At 47.7% G+C, this 15,374-nt stretch overlaps 6 protein-coding genes across 6 annotated transcripts; 2 read left to right on the forward strand and 4 right to left on the reverse strand.

The window, feature by feature from the left end:
• Window positions 1-1,873: 1,873 nt before the first annotated feature.
• Window positions 1,874-2,515, reverse strand: N7515_001268 (uncharacterized protein; the record flags this gene model as incomplete). The annotated part of the gene is made up of 2 exons (XM_056662012.1): window positions 1,874-2,293; window positions 2,450-2,515. The coding sequence occupies 2 exons, from the start codon at window positions 2,513-2,515 to the stop codon at window positions 1,874-1,876; spliced, it is 486 nt and encodes a 161-aa protein (XP_056524125.1).
• A 1,877-nt stretch (window positions 2,516-4,392) lies between these two features.
• On the forward strand, window positions 4,393-4,653 carry N7515_001269 (uncharacterized protein; the record flags this gene model as incomplete). Its single annotated transcript, XM_056662013.1, has 1 exon — window positions 4,393-4,653. The coding sequence occupies one exon, from the start codon at window positions 4,393-4,395 to the stop codon at window positions 4,651-4,653; it is 261 nt and encodes an 86-aa protein (XP_056524126.1).
• Window positions 4,654-8,712: 4,059 nt separating this feature from the next.
• Window positions 8,713-9,402, reverse strand: N7515_001270 (uncharacterized protein; the record flags this gene model as incomplete). The annotated part of the gene is made up of 1 exon (XM_056662014.1): window positions 8,713-9,402. The coding sequence occupies one exon, from the start codon at window positions 9,400-9,402 to the stop codon at window positions 8,713-8,715; it is 690 nt and encodes a 229-aa protein (XP_056524127.1).
• A 102-nt stretch (window positions 9,403-9,504) lies between these two features.
• Window positions 9,505-10,146, forward strand: N7515_001271 (Nonsense-mediated mRNA decay protein (Nmd5); the record flags this gene model as incomplete). Its single annotated transcript, XM_056662015.1, has 3 exons — window positions 9,505-9,566; window positions 9,640-9,917; window positions 9,977-10,146. 3 exons carry the CDS (start codon window positions 9,505-9,507, stop codon window positions 10,144-10,146), a joined length of 510 nt encoding a protein of 169 aa, XP_056524128.1.
• Window positions 10,147-10,781: 635 nt separating this feature from the next.
• N7515_001272 (uncharacterized protein) lies at window positions 10,782-11,783 on the reverse strand (the record flags this gene model as incomplete). The annotated part of the gene is made up of 1 exon (XM_056662016.1): window positions 10,782-11,783. The coding sequence occupies one exon, from the start codon at window positions 11,781-11,783 to the stop codon at window positions 10,782-10,784; it is 1,002 nt and encodes a 333-aa protein (XP_056524129.1).
• Window positions 11,784-12,716: 933 nt separating this feature from the next.
• N7515_001273 (Zn(II)2Cys6 transcription factor domain-containing protein) lies at window positions 12,717-13,168 on the reverse strand (the record flags this gene model as incomplete). The annotated part of the gene is made up of 2 exons (XM_056662017.1): window positions 12,717-12,986; window positions 13,031-13,168. 2 exons carry the CDS (start codon window positions 13,166-13,168, stop codon window positions 12,717-12,719), a joined length of 408 nt encoding a protein of 135 aa, XP_056524130.1.
• Window positions 13,169-15,374: the final 2,206 nt, after the last annotated feature.

A 15,374-nucleotide genomic window follows, 5' to 3' on the forward strand; every position in this document is an offset into this window, starting at 1 on the left:
CGTCCAATTATTTCATGAACCAGCAATAGTTGCTTTGAAGGCAATGCTCTCTTTGAGAATCCAATCTCCGTCACTCCTACATTAGTGGCTCCACTAAAGTTTTTAAAAATATTATTACATGACGGTTACTGTACTGAGTTCTAGCACTACTAGATTACCATCCCTAGTTAGACACTTTTTCACCACAAAATTCTTGTCCTATGATGCAGTAGTATTGAAATCATTTGTGCTGAAGTCTCGAGAGTCATATCCATCACCGCCATTTCACAATCTGTTGAAGATGCTGGTCATAGTGAATAAATCCAAAGATGTTCCTCAAAGCTCCGTGGCTCCCCATCCTCAGCTCTCTAATGAATGGATATAGAAATGGAAGAGAAGGCTCCATGTGGAGTCTGAGCCTATATTGACGGTAATTTCCGAAATCGTCAACAATCTTAGTAATATCCATATCCATTCTAATGCCTGCTTTCGACATTCCAGCGAGTGTAGCAGAAAGGCAAAAGAAATTTCGGAGATGGTAAAGTTCCTGCCCCGAGTTAGCCAGCGCAGGTGGGGATGAACGGGGTATCTACCTTCGCGAATTCCATTAATTTATCATCAAATTCCCCGGTGGATGCAACATCCTCTACATCATAGTGTAGCTGGTCCCATCGTAAAGCCAGGCATTGGAGGTGGCAATCATTCTCGTGTATACTGGCAAGGCTTATTTTGCGAAACTCAGTAAATGTATCTCGACTCAAGTCCCACGCCATGGTGGCAGCGCTTTCCTTGCTCAAGGCCATGAAGAAGTCTGTATCGGTCTGGAACTCCCGGCCTTGCGCTATATCGGTCCCTGTTCGATAGCGCTTATACCGGTTTTTGAGTACAGCCAATCGCCGGAGTACATTTTTATCCGGCTGCGAAAGCATAGCTTTGAGGGGGAAGTAATGACAGAGGCATCCAAGCCCAGTTTGCTGTAGATTTTGTCATTATTGAAGCACACAAGGGCATGTGTGATCGTGTAATATAGGAAGCGATCGTTTGGTCGAACTTTCTATTGCTCCGTCAACCCACCGCACTGAAAGCCACAGAAGAGCTTCAACTGGATAACAAACCTCTGCCACGGAGTAATACTTCTCTGCCTCTCCAGGGGCTTGACACAGGAAGGAGAATAAGGAAAATCCAAGCCTGTTGTGGTAAGATTCGAACAGACTGATGGCTACCGAGGGCATTTCCATCACGTGTTCGACCCAATGTTCAAGGCGTAGCTCTTTGAATAAAACCCAATTGTCTCGAAGGAGTGTCATTGACACATTAACTGCATTCTCTCCCTTGGAGAATACCTTCCCGGCCATTCCTTTGTCATCATGCCAGCAATCTCCAATCTGGGTTTCAGGAAGAAGAGTCGGATCTGACCCGCAGTGTGGATCCACGCTGTACTTAGACAGCTCATTTCCAAAATCGATCTGTTCCACCGACCACGGAAATAAGAAGGTGGAATGATTGGGTTCTTCCATCGTGAATATTGAGATTTGGTTTCGTCCAGGTTGCGTCCGAAATAACTGTCATTCATAGAAATAAGGGGAAACAAGAAACACAGGTTTACCAGATTCTAAATGTAGAGAATACACTCGTAGAAATATGGCGCTCCGTGGTTTTATAGTTTCGCTATCTTAGAAAAATCCTTTCCGAGTAGTGGACTCACAGTTTCTGTTTAATTATCTCCTCATGGGACTTGGTGCCGGATGTCTTGGACTAGAGGATCATTTGGTCATGACTATTGGGATTATATATAATAAACATTAGACCAACGCACATCGTGGTAGAGAAAATTTTGACTTCTTGTCACTCGTGTTGAAAATCTTGATTCTGTTCAAGCGCGATAAGCTCATGTTCAATTCAGTTTGAAACTAAGCCGACGGGTCTGGAAATTACCGGCTGAGCCATCGCTGTAGATGCTACCACTCACCGTGCCACCTTCGCGACCACTGCCGGTGCCACTGCTGCCGGCGGCTGAGTTGCTGTCACCAATGGGGTAATTACCAGAGAACTCGAGAGGGATTTTCGGGTCAACCATGGCCGTTAATGACTTGATAGACTCATTTGCCTGGTTGTAAAGATCAGAGTTAGGGTTGACCTTGAGACTCCTCAGTGTGTTAATGCTTCCAGCACCACGGGATTGAACATCAATCCTCTGAACGTAGTGGGCTTGTTGGAATTCAGAAATTCTTACCCAAATTGTGGAACAAGTCTGGAAATCGAGCCACAGCGGGTTGAAGAAAGTATCGTTTGGATATGGATGCTCAGGCAAGGTCTGAATGCGGATTCCAATTAGAGTAAAATAGACGAGCCGTCAAGTACCTCCCTTGTGTCATCAAGGGAACATGCATGATCTTATTCTTCCGTCCCTAGTCTTGTCACTGGATGTGCGCTTGACCCACGATCGATGCCAAGATGAAGCATCACTTACTTTAAGCCATCGTCTCCTATTGTCGGCTTCATAGTTCATGATCCTTGAAGAGTGGAACATTGTCATTGGCCAGAGCCGTATGGACCGCAAGTCCAGGTCGTTAGACACACGGCAAGGCCTGGTTCCATCCTGAGTGTATGTATTGATCGGCGCCACTTGTTTTGTTACATGAGCTTTCCATAGGGCATGTCACAATGCCTGGTGGGGCCGTCGACTTCCACCAAACGCACTGTGTCTCCTGGGAACAGAGAACTTTGGTCCAGTAGATTTATTCATCTTACACTGCAGGTACTTATTCTACTTATCCTGGAAGATTTGTGCATGCAAAATGTGCATGAACTTGGGCGCAATATCCACAATGGCTCTCTAATTATCTCTCGACTAGGCATATGCAACAGCGCCAATCTCGGCCGTCGAGCCCAGCATTCTCGCAAAAAAAGCAACATACGAATAACTGCATCAGTTACTTTGGGGAAATATTAATCACAGTCACGTTCTCGACTAGAATTATGTTGTCCAGGGCCGTCTGTTGCTTGTATCAAGGAGTTCGTTGGGTTTGATATTTATCAGTTGCGCGATTTATTTAGTGGAACCACATAAGGAAACCAGTTAACTTCCACTCATTTTCCATTGAAAGTCTAGTCTCGCAGCACGAAACACGATCACACGGTAAATTCGCGTTCTGTTCATTTGCTTCTGCCGGCGAAATATCTTCAGTGAAAAGTCTGTTAATATTTGGCCCATCTAGCTCCAATTAACCAGCCGAAGAGCCAAATTGAGTGCTACTTGCTGTGATCCATTTGCTCTTGCCCTATGCCAGTTAGTAAGGGAACATTTAAAATGATACCTAAAGGGCGGGTGAGGCGCCGGAGTCAAGTAGACCCGTTCAAACACCCTTTCGACGCACATATCCACGCGGACAGTTCAGGGTGGTAAATGAACCGTGTGGTGAAATCAAAAGAAAGAAAAAAAAAAAAAAAAGACTGGCCTTCAGACCGCTGTGTTGACCAAGATTGTGTTCGTCCGTGATCGTCAATTAAAAGTTACGAGGCTACGCCGTTGAGTCCAACTTATCTCAAAATTTGGTAGTTACGATCTCTGCAATAGGAAGTACTCTCTAGGCCCGCACCTTTCGCCAGGTTCAACAGCGTTATCGCCCTAATATTTTCCCTCAATTCCTACCCTGCTCTTAGGTCTTGTAGCGAGACTATCGTTGTCCTTTTTTCGGCCGTGAGCTTTCCAGCCACTTTTAACTATTCAAGCTGTTGTTGAGTACGGAAATATTGTAACAGAAGTCATACAATGGCTAAATGGCTTGGCCCGCTTCTATTTAGCTGCATTTGAGACTTCATATCATGGTAAAGACTTACCGCATGACCCTCAAGAAAAGATTTTCAATGCTCCGTGTCCCCACGTATATATAATTCGGTGCATACAATTCATGTTAAAGTCGCTCAGTGTGCTCCTAATCTCATCCATCCGAATCCAAGATAGCCAATTGTTGCCGAAGTCTTTTGAAGATGCATCCTGCCTTCCTTACGATCTTGGCTATGATTCTCGCAGGCCCATCCCAAGCCGGAACCCTTGAGGTCATAGATCATGATGGGCAATGTCTGATATGGTCTAACGATAACTATGGCTGCACGGGCTATTCTGCCGCTTTTAGCCGCCTGGATGGAGTTGATTGTTCAAGTAGGAATCCTCAATCAAAAGTTTATGCCGCTGTTGACAACTTGATAGAGCTCAGTGAAATTATTAGTGGAAACAGTTCTGAATATAATGTGTTCAATATCGACGTATGCGGTACAGAAGGTGGTTCGCATGTTGCTTGGCTCCAGGTGGACCACACGGGGATGATCACTTTTTCCAATAAAAATGGTAATCGGTCGTTCTGTGTACTCAACGATGGATTAAAAGTTGGTAGCTGGTGTGTTGCAGCTACAATGTCCGACAAAACGAGCTCGCGCTCCTACTCATCTACAAGTCAACTACCTACTACCACTCCGTCTGCTAGGATTCAACCAAGCAACACTCGATCCTCTAGCACTCCATCCAGCAGCACCCCATCCACCAGCACTCCATCCAGCAGCACCCCATCCACCAGCACCCCATCCATCAGCACTACTTATGCCATCACTCTATCCACTACCACTACGAAAGATGACTTCTTGACTATCACAAGCGTGGTTTGGGTTACAGCATAACTATTGTATAGTGAATGTCTTTTACGGACGTTCTTCGAAGACCATTAGAGTATTGTACTATTTGCATCGTGGCATCCATAAAACAAGGTCAAGTTCAATGAAGCTAAGCCGTCAAGTTGAAATGGCTTCTGTTCATACCTTCCTGCGTCATGTAGAACTGATCAGTCTTCGGAACCTATGAAGCACAGTAGCGGCCACCTTCGCCTTCCATTTTGGACAACACAGAAGATAATCAATCCCTAAACACGTGCTGCATTGAGCAATTTACAATATATGTTCTTTCGCTAGGCTGAATAATATAGTAGAGAATAGGAACGAAGGAGCTGAAAATGCAACTTTCCGAACGTTAGTGATGTTCATCACATTTCGCACTATCAACCATGCCTCGGTTAAGGTCGTCGAGATCGAAGCGTCCGCAACCACGTACATGAAAGGGTCTCCCATGTCGCTGATTTACCCCAGTAATGAATGTAGCTCGTCAAATCGTGTATTTACTTTAAACAGATTACAGCATGCTTCCCTCAAAAAAGAACTCTGGAGTACTGGACAATCTAATGAACCACCCATCAAGATCATTCTTCCCAACAAGGGCGTTGAAATCATTTAGCAAATCAACGTCCCAGGATTCCACATGCACGTTGTCATCTCCAGAACCCCTCTCATAAGTAGTCGTTGCTCCTCACCTTGAACAAACATACCAATGCCCACTCTCCGACCTCAACCCCCGAAAAATGGGGCGTGTCCTCGTGACTAGCTCCAAGTTGTGGACCATAACAGGAAAGATGTGCATACTAGGTGAACTGAGGTCGGCACTGGCCGAGGCAAACATCTCCCGCGCGCCGGGGCCGTTCTCTGGACCCACAGGAAGAGAGGCCGTTCAAGATCTCCGAATACTGAGTGAGGCATGCTGTCTGATATGCAGGTCGAGCAAAGAATATCGACATACAGCCGAAAGTATCACGTTCATAGACATTACAGTTGCTTCCGCGTTAGCTATCAGTGATTTGCAACCCGTGTGCTACGTTCATTCGTTGACCGAGATTAATGAGTTTGCTAAATGCCAATTCAGATACTAGGCGAGCCTGTGGGGAGAAATTGCCGCATCGCATCCGTGCACGGAATGCAGGATGAGACGCGGATGTTCAGCTGAGCGAACCTCCAAATGGAGCCGCTAAGTCTTAGCGGTATTTGGCAAACCCGTAACAAGTATTAACCCCGTCCCGGACAGTATTAATCCGGTCTCAGATAGTTCATCGAACCTCCAACCTCAGGCAATCCATTTGGAGGTTCGCTCAGCTGAACCCCCTCCCACAGTGCCACACACACCCATGTAATTTATTATCCTCCTATACATGATTAAAGAACCTCATTTCTGTTACTACGAGTAGGCACTTTCTAGCTAGTAAACGACGGGTCAAACTCCAGTGGTCTCTTTGTCCAGGATATTCATAGCATTTGGAGGTCCAAGGCCGAGAACATCCGCTCTGAGATCTGAAGACTTGATCTGAATCTGATGCCGTCTCCATTGATCAAGTGAGAGCCTAGTGTACGCTAACGTCTTCCATGTAGGATTGAGGTCGACAACAGGACCTTTAGGTAGTTATAATCCATTTTCTGGTAGTACGAGGTCTCCCCGCGCCCAATGGTCTTGGGATTTAACTGCGACGCTCAGCTTCGCCTATCCCGTAAAAGGCAGGCGGAAAATCGAACTGCTTACTTCCATAGGGGAAAAGCGGTAGTGCAAGGGGGGGGACTGGAAAGGGTAAACTATCCACAACAGGCAGGCGGAAAGATTGCAACTCCGAAATAGGCAACCGGAACTACAAACAACCAATCAGAGGGAAAATAATTCTGCCCGATTTTCTCCGGTGTTGGTTTGGCCGTAAGTAAGGCGACGCTTCGCGTCGCAAACTCGCCATAATAGCCCTTGTTGGTACCGAGCATTAACAAGATCAACATCTGCCATAATGATAAGCTGTCCAGTGTCCTTACATATATTTTAAGCTAAAAGGGTACCTAGAATTTTCTGAGTGGTGCCCTGTGAAGGGAAGATAAATGAGGTAGGTACGGGCATGTGTCCATAGATATATCTTTGTAACTTGTTCCATTGCAAGAACGACCTATCTTTGGTCAAAACATGGATGAAAGAACTCGCCTGGTACTTACCTTAGAATATACAAGCATTACCTTTCATATATAGAATACAAAGAAGAAAAAGAGCCTAATCAAGGATTCTAGCTAGAAAGTGCCTGCTCGTAGGGGGTTCAGCTGAGCGAACCTCCAAATTGATTGCCTGAGGTTGGAGGTTCGATGAACTATCAGAGACCGGATTAATACTGAACACACGGAAGGTGTGTTGGCCGCTTGGTACGATTATGGCTAAAATTAGACTAGTGTGTTTCAAAATACGGATGGGGAATGAAAGTCTAAGGGTGTAAAGGTAAATCTGATTTCGAATATTACTGTACTGCCAAGGATTCCATAGAAGAATGAGATACTCTGCATCTGCATTCCTTGGTTCAACGAGGACCGAGGCATGTGAATCATGGCTAACCCAGACCAAGTCCTGGCATTGCCTTTCCATCTGCTGGAGCATGTGGTTTTTCCTCCCATCACTCTATCACACGGTGAGGCTTGGGACGGAGTCTCCGCAACCAATCCAATCGATCTGGTTCTTTATTAGGTTCTCTCTGACCTGCTACCACCCGATATTTCCATTTTCTTCTATCGCTTGGACCGGATGGCTGCGAGACGACCTGCCCTGCCTTTGACGTGGCATATTCATGGCGAAACCGCAGGCGAATGGTTGTTCGGGTTTGCCTGTCAGACGTCTGAGCCAAATTACTTGCAGGGACAGACCTGCGCTGTAGAGACGATCTGCTGTTGGAAGGTTTTCGGGTGGGCCTTTCCTCGGACGTGCGGGTTAACAACGGCATAGTATCGTGCGCGTCTTTGGTACCTTTGCGCATCAGTCGACGAACAGTATATTCCATGCCAAAGTCAAGCATATGGAGACTTCCGGCCTTGCCTGTCTCGACTGAGACTATTTATGCTCCGACAGACTCTGGAATCGCCAAGTGAATCCGAAATTGAGGGCATGAACAGGCCGCATTTTGTCGAGACATCAGGAAACGTACCAGGAAAGGTATTTATTTTCTGGCTTGGAGCTTCAAAATGTGGCAGTGAATGTGTGGCCTCTCATAACCGATGACTGTTCCATCTTAAAGCAACCGATGAAAAATGGAAACCTCCCTATACTTACACCTCATGTCTGGAATGGCATACCGCTACAACATGTACCTGGGGTCTCACATATGATCCTTCACACAACAATTCGCTCCCATGAACCCCACTGTTCGTCCACATGATATAGCATTGACCTCTGCTCCTGGTAATTTTCGTCTTTCCTCACCTTATCACGTTAAGGGCATCTCAAGTTTAAATATAGATCGGCTTCCTTTGTGGAATATATAATATCAACTAAGGTCGTCCTTATTTCAGTACATTTGGATCAGACTTTTCATTCACTGTATACCTTCTTCTCTTGCACTATGGACTCAGAATCATTATATTTGGCCCAAACCCATACTCGAAGGCTTCAGAGCGTCATAAGTAATTGGACGCCAGCCTTAGCGACGGGTGCGCCAAGCGCGTCAAATACAACTGTGCTTTTGCCGCCGTTCAAATATGAACCCTCCACGGTGTTGCGAGAAGGTAGCTCGATAGAAATTATGGAAAAACAAAGTGAGCGAATTCGCCTTACCACAATCCCCCCCACGTCTGCCTACAGGGACTTACACTAATATGGCATCAGCAGCAAGCTCAAGCCATCCCAAAGCGGATACTGTACCTGATGCTTCTACCCACTGGGCACCTTTCCATTCAGTATGAAATCTCACATGTTCAGTGACTTGGTTGGTGCGAGCGACGCGTTGAATGTAGGATAGAATCTCCTTCTGGGACGGAAAAAGGCTGGTAAAGTTTGGGTTTGGGAACCATGACAACGAATACAAAGCTCCGGGTATGTCAACACTACATCCTGGATCTGCTCTCTGTCAGCTAGTACCACTTTGAAGGGGACGCGGAAAAAGCACATTTGTTGGCGGCCCATGCGCCACCCAATTCTCCCAGCGCGGTCGTAAACCACGTAGTCGCTGACACATAATTGCCGTTGGAGCTGGCATGCCATGTCGATTCCCGACAGGCCTGCTCCAATGATAACGACGTCGCTGTACAATTTCTTATATCGTGCCTTTCGTATACGTCCCACAAGGTATATTTGAGCTTCTGGAAATTCTTGACCGCGTCGCCGTAATTGACTGCGAATTTCTCCGAGAGCAATGTATACCATTCGTCGAGGTGACGACTGCGTCGGAGGCGTGCGCGGGTTTTCTCATCTAGTTCGTTGTTGTACCAGACTATCGCGTCTCCGAGTAAACATTGCCAGAAACGCTTAGCAAAGGATCTCCTTGTGTAGTTAGCGCTCGTGACCTTCGCAGCGTTAATGAAGGCCGAGACGTTGTGGTAAACCCGCTGCTTGTCTAATACTTCTGAGAACGGGCGGTCGTCGCGTGGGTCGAAATAACCAGGATCGCGAGGCTTGAAGTCGTCTAGTTCCTCCGACGATGACGAGGTGTTCAATGTCTCTCTGTTCCTTCGTCCGACTCGGTCCGATCCGGGGCGCCGGCGTCGGTTGTCCCGTCGGCCATTGTGTCGATCGTCCCGCCGACCGTCTTGGTTCGCTAACATCGACAACTTCAGACGTGTGCATGACAAGAAATTGTCAATTGCTGCAATCAGCTCGCTGCTTACTCTGAAGGCTGCCGACGTTCCGGTCAGCGTCCAGCAGGGATGGCCGAGGTTGTTGCAGGGTGTGACAAGGTTGTTCCAAACCCTGCCTGCTGCTCTCAAGCGTAAGTTTTCCTAGATTGTCAGTTGCGTTTGTCCAATGCTAATGCTTCGTTCAATACGTGAGGAGGCTACCAGGGAGTCCGATTTCACTCTCGATGATGAGGATGATGAGGATGACGAGGACAATGACTGGGACGGAGAGGTCGAGTGGGACGAGAACGAGGTCGCCGAGGCTGCTCTTGATGACGACGTCCCTGACGAGAGTGCTGCTTACCTCGACTTCCTCAACCAGGAAGCTCAAAAGTTCGGCTCATTCGCCGATGATGATGACGATGACATGGACGAGGAGGGCCTCCTGGAGACCCCTCTGGACAAGGTGGAGCCATATGGCATGTTCAAGCATGCCTTGCTAAGTAAGTGGTCTCTCTGGACTTGGAACCGTGGTGGTATCATTCGCTAACCTTCACCACAGGCCTCCAACAAGAACAGCCTCAACTCTACGAGAGCTTGACCAAGGTTCTCGGTCCCGAAGAGCAGCAGGTCATCCAAGGTGTCTTCCACGAAGCCGACGCCAAGGCTATGGCTGCCGCTGCCAACGCAGAGGCCGCCGCCGCAGCGGCCATGCAGGCCAATGGCCACTGAGAGATCGTAATTGAGATGGAGTGAGAGAGAAACACATAAAAAGCTTCGAATTTCCAGCGCCTCGGTCGTCTAGTTTCCGTTTATTTTCCCCTTCTGCATTTTCCTCACGAGACCATATGCCCCATTTCATGTCTTTCCTGCGTCTGTAGATCATGCCCTGTCTGCTTTGCCAGTCCTTGTTGTCATTTCCTTTCCCTGTCATGCTCTAGCTGATGTACGCTTAAAAGTCCTAACCGTGGACATTCTTTCCCGAGGGTAAACCCTCCCCTTCTCCGATTAATCCTCTTCGATGCACAGATTCCCCAGACATCTTGTTTCCTCCGTGATAGTACATCAGCCATGCCACAAATCTTGGACTTAGCTCTGGACAATGTAGTAGTGTAGACACCTGCCACATTCCACAATAAGAGTGGGTAAGCCTGTATCCTACCAAGGTGGAACATAACTACACTAGTAGGTAGACAAGTCTGGCCCAACCCCATATATAAGAAAGTCCCTACACGGCCACCTGACTCATATTGACTGAAGCAAATAAATCTAGATAGAAGTAGCTAACCATATGGCCTATCACATAACTTCCCATACAAATTTGACTTTGCATTGGTGATTGGATTGCATATGGCAATTGCTGACCGTTAGCGAGGCAATAATGGAAATAGGAGGGGACTACTTCTAGTCTCTGACCCATCCAAGTCATCGTCGCTGTCAGATGAATCTGGATCTGGGTCGGGATCGTCATGATTGTTAGCTATAGGGATACGACGACTGTTGTTATCCCGTTGGCCGGGGACGCTGGTGTGTTGGTTCAAATCTTGGTACGGGGCCTCCTGCTGGAATCCTGAGCGAGCAATGAGCTGTTCTATTGAATGCTGGAGGGCCCCCAGTCTATCCACTGACTTTTGTAGGACAGCCACTTGGTTGCGTAGAATTGCAACTTCTTCGGCGCTAGCTGAAGGAGGATTGTAGTAGGGGTTTGGAACGGCCTGATAGCCGGGGAATTCATATGGCTGAGTCACAGTTGGTTGAAACATGAGCGGCGGACTCGGTGCCAGTCTTGGACATGCGGTCGTAGTCTGCGCTGGCTGTGCCACGGCTGTGGTCGCTGGGGCCCATTGCTGGCTAGGGCACCGCTGTTGTCCCTGTGAGCTAGGAGCTTGTTGGGACATGTTTGCCAGCGCGGCCGTAGAGGCTCCGGTAGTTGATATTGTTTTGTTGATGAAACGCCGGGGCGCTTCCGTCGATGGAGGTGCGCTGGCGGGTCTTGGCAGTGTCTGAATGACCGTGTGGATTGGTTCCGCGAAGGATACAGTGTTCTCCTTCGGAAATGCACCTGGCACTGTAGGTGTGGATACGGCTGGCGTGCCAGTTGCTTTTGCTCGTGCAGTTCTGATGAACGAGCTTAGGTCCGAACGAAATTTGTCGGGATCGACAGTCCACTCTGGGGGGTAGGCGTTCGGCTGTCCTCTACGCCGGCTCCTAGATCCTCTAGGGGATGGGCTTTTGTCTGGGAGGATGGGGAACTGCTTCAGGAAATCTCGGGCCTCCTTTGGGATCCGAATGTGGGGGTGCTTGGCGGCGTATGTTGTCAACTGGCTTCCTCGTGCTTTCAGCGAGTCTGGCTCCGCTGCCGGTGGCATGGGAGGCGCTAGTACGCTTCTTGTCAATTGAGTTCGCCGTCGACGATATGAAGTGATGTTAAAAGTGGGGAAGAGTCTCCCAGATATCCACCCCACCTCCTGAGGGGTGTGGCATTGGTCGGTTCGTGTTTAGAAATTGTTGCCGTACGCTATTATATCTACAATTCGTGTCAAAGGCCCCTTGCTTTTCATGAGAGCTGGCACTGTACGATAGTGTAAGTGTTGCCGTTTATCCCGATGTATCCAATTCTTGAACAGCAATACGTGAAGCTACATTCTTGGTCCCACAATTTTGGTTGATGGGGTCATGTTGAGATCTTAGAAATGTGCTGGGGTGCAAAACGAGTGACTACAAACAACTGTTTACTTCAAACCTCGGCTGAGCATATTGTTCATTTCATCTATCTACGCTCCATTTTCCCTGCCATCACCTAATTGCTTCTTTATTACTGGTTATAGTTCTCTCAACTATCTAGTTGCTCCATGCAATAAATTTGTGTAATTGACTTAACACAGCTCTCCGCCTTGCTGACTTCCCAACCACCTTCTTGAGCAGTAGGTAGCCTGCTTTTGTGTTTTTGTTCCTCTAATTCTATCTCTCTGTGTATTCTGTCAATTTGAATCGTGTTACCCAGGCAGCTTATGCACTCTGCCCGTACGGTACACCCCTCCCGTTGGCTTTTTCGATAATGAAAATGTCTCTTTAGTAAGATCCCAGGAACAAAAGTGACTGCAAAGTCCAGTGTCATTTTGAGGGTGGTTCATTGAGTCATGCGGATTCATTCTTCGAAGCCGGCACTCCCAACGCAAGTCTGTTTAATGATTCAAGACTAACGGTCCCTCAATATTCCATTTAACAAATTATTCTTCTCCGCTTTCCGGCCACATTTTTGACCAGGACATGGCTAGCCATGATTGCAACCAGTGGGTGTCCTAGTGAATTATCCGATCATCACTCAATAAGCATCCGCCAACAAGATGATTCACTGCATCTTGATCTGTTCGCAGGTTTTGGATCTCTTGGATGAACCGTGATATCTCCTCCAACGTTCCAGAGCGCAGCTTTACAACCATTCGGTAAAGGGCAGCACGAAAGTGCAATAACTCAGCGGTATGAGCCTTGCGTCTCCGATCACCGGCTGGATTATAGAAGCACTGGCGACCTTCGATCGTACATTTCGTGCATGGGGTTGTGCCAGAACACTACATTAGGTTAGTTTCATTCTCAAATGAGGGATCTTTCTAACCTTCAATTTTCTTTGCTGACACTCCGTGCAGGCCAGAGAAACTCGCCGAGACTTTGCCGGCGAGTCGGTCTCCAGATACGGCAAATTCGATACCTTTTTACTAGGCAGCAGCTTAGGTAGAGCATTTTTCTTCCACATTGCGGAATGAGATGAGGAGGTTTGGATCTAAGAGTGGGCTTTGAAAATGAGAACTCAGGAGAATCGTAAGGGCCAGGGAATTAGGGAACCGATCACTCTTTTGTTCTCTTATCGCTTGCCTGGTTGCAATTCTCTCTGTTTGCTGAAAAATACCTATAGCAAACAAACATCCCAGCCATAAGACCCACGTTGGAGAACTCATGCCGTAATCCGATTGGCAGGCTGCAAATCAGACGGAAGTATCGGCTCTCATTGGCTACAAGCGGTAGGCGTAAGCATATATATACCCAGCGGCCATCATAGCTCTTAATGCGATCTAAACTGGTTGGGACACCTATCATCACGGGTCTAGTTTCTCGTATATGCGGCAAATCCATATCCCATTCTGGGTGTACGCACTGATCGGCGGACTTGTTTTGTTACAGGAGATTTCCATAAGACATGTCGCAATGCCGCCTGGTGGGGCCATCCACCCTGACCAATGAGCGCACCGTGTCATCTGGGAACAGAAGGCTTAATCAAATACAGTGGCCTCGAACATCAGATCGCGTAGCCGCGGCGTCATTGCTGGACAGGGGTAAGGATCCGGCTCCACCCTTACTCCAACGGATGGGAGCACGTAAAGCCTCCCAACGCAAGCAGTGTTCAGCTTTCTTGGTATGGCGCTCAGTCTAGTGCTTAATACTGTGATAACAGGCTCCCAGGTTCTTACGCCTTTCGACTCTCGCATGCTAGTAAGCTGGATATGGAGACCATGCCTGTTCCATTAGATGGCCTAAGGAAAGTGTGCTCGGTGACTTCTTAAGTCCACTCTTATTGAGATCCATTTGGCCTCACACTTTGTGGTGCATATTCATCTCCAAGAACCGAATCCACCACTCTCAACACTCCATCCTCCACGAGTATCCTCAAATGGTGGAGGCCAAGAAAGAAAGACTACAAGCGAAGATTGGTCAAACGCTGGGGATTTTGCCTTCGAGTATCGACTTGTCAGATTCCAAACTTGTTGCTTAGGAGTTCTGGTTGTGCTTTTTGAGACGGTCACAATAATCCCATACTTCCCCAAAACCCGTGAAATACCAGCCTCAAGCACCGCAAGATCCACTAGGAATGCTTCCTTTGTGATGCCACTGCCCAGCTTGCGGAGATATGCGAGCGAAAATGGGAGAAAGAAGGCAGTGATTGATAGAGTGGCTTGCAGGTATTAAAACGAGAGCTGGGAAGGGCCAGCGGCCACGCAAGCCACATAAACACCTATGCGCAGTGTGATGTATTTTTACCAATGAGAGATCCCAATCCAGTCACGAAAATCAGCCTTGTTAGGTACTTATGAACCGCCCGGTTCGCTCATGCCTTAGCATGGTAGGGGCCCCCTAGGCAAATTAGCGCCAGAAATAGAGAGAGAGAGAGAGAGAGAGAGAGAGAGAGAGAGATTCATTTGCAAGATAAACAGGCGACAGAGCCTGGCTTTCATCCTGGACGCCGGGAACCAAGCAGATTTAGTTTCAGATGTTGGTGGCGTAGCGAAGTTTGTCGGGTCGTGGGTCCTCATAAGACCGCGCTCGACTTCGAGTTTTTGACGTCTAAGCCCCCATACACATTGAGTGCAATATTCCTAGTGATAACATCATAGCAGGCTATACAGAAGCCGTGCTGATTTCGTCCTGCTGGTCTCGTCTTTCAGGTCATCCCCTTTGGAAAATTCATGCGACCGCCGGGCTACACCGAGGCCGCAATGAGCCAGTCACGAGCGGCGGTATTCTTGCGGGGCCTGCGAAGGGAGAGAAGACGGCTTCTACGACAGCTCAAGCAGATTTAGGTGCAAGTCAGGATTTCAGAAGCAGAGTGCAGAGGGCTATGCTACCAGGCCATCAAAGTTATGGCCCTTAGCGTTTTACATGAGTCTTTGAGCAAGAGATCTAGTGCTGTATCCAATGGTGTGTCTGGAGATCATCGTTCAGCGCGGATTTGAAATCATGCCGAATCTACGCTAGAATTTCATGATCCTCTTTAGAAGCTCTCAGATAATGTATCAGAAATGTCGACACCGACTGGAAATTTCAGATCTAATCACTTCTCATACAAATTATCAAGAGCTACTATTATCTGCTCAACGAAGTCGATTCCTACCGTTGCCAGAGGAGCCAAGTCCGAGGGCAGTCCAGCCATCGTAGCCAAAGTGTAGACTTTAAACGGTGTGCAATTG

This window comes from Penicillium bovifimosum (assembly GCF_028826915.1).
Source record: "Penicillium bovifimosum strain IBT 22155 chromosome Unknown utg000002l_segment0_segment0, whole genome shotgun sequence".
Lineage (NCBI taxonomy): Eukaryota > Fungi > Ascomycota > Eurotiomycetes > Eurotiales > Aspergillaceae > Penicillium > Penicillium bovifimosum.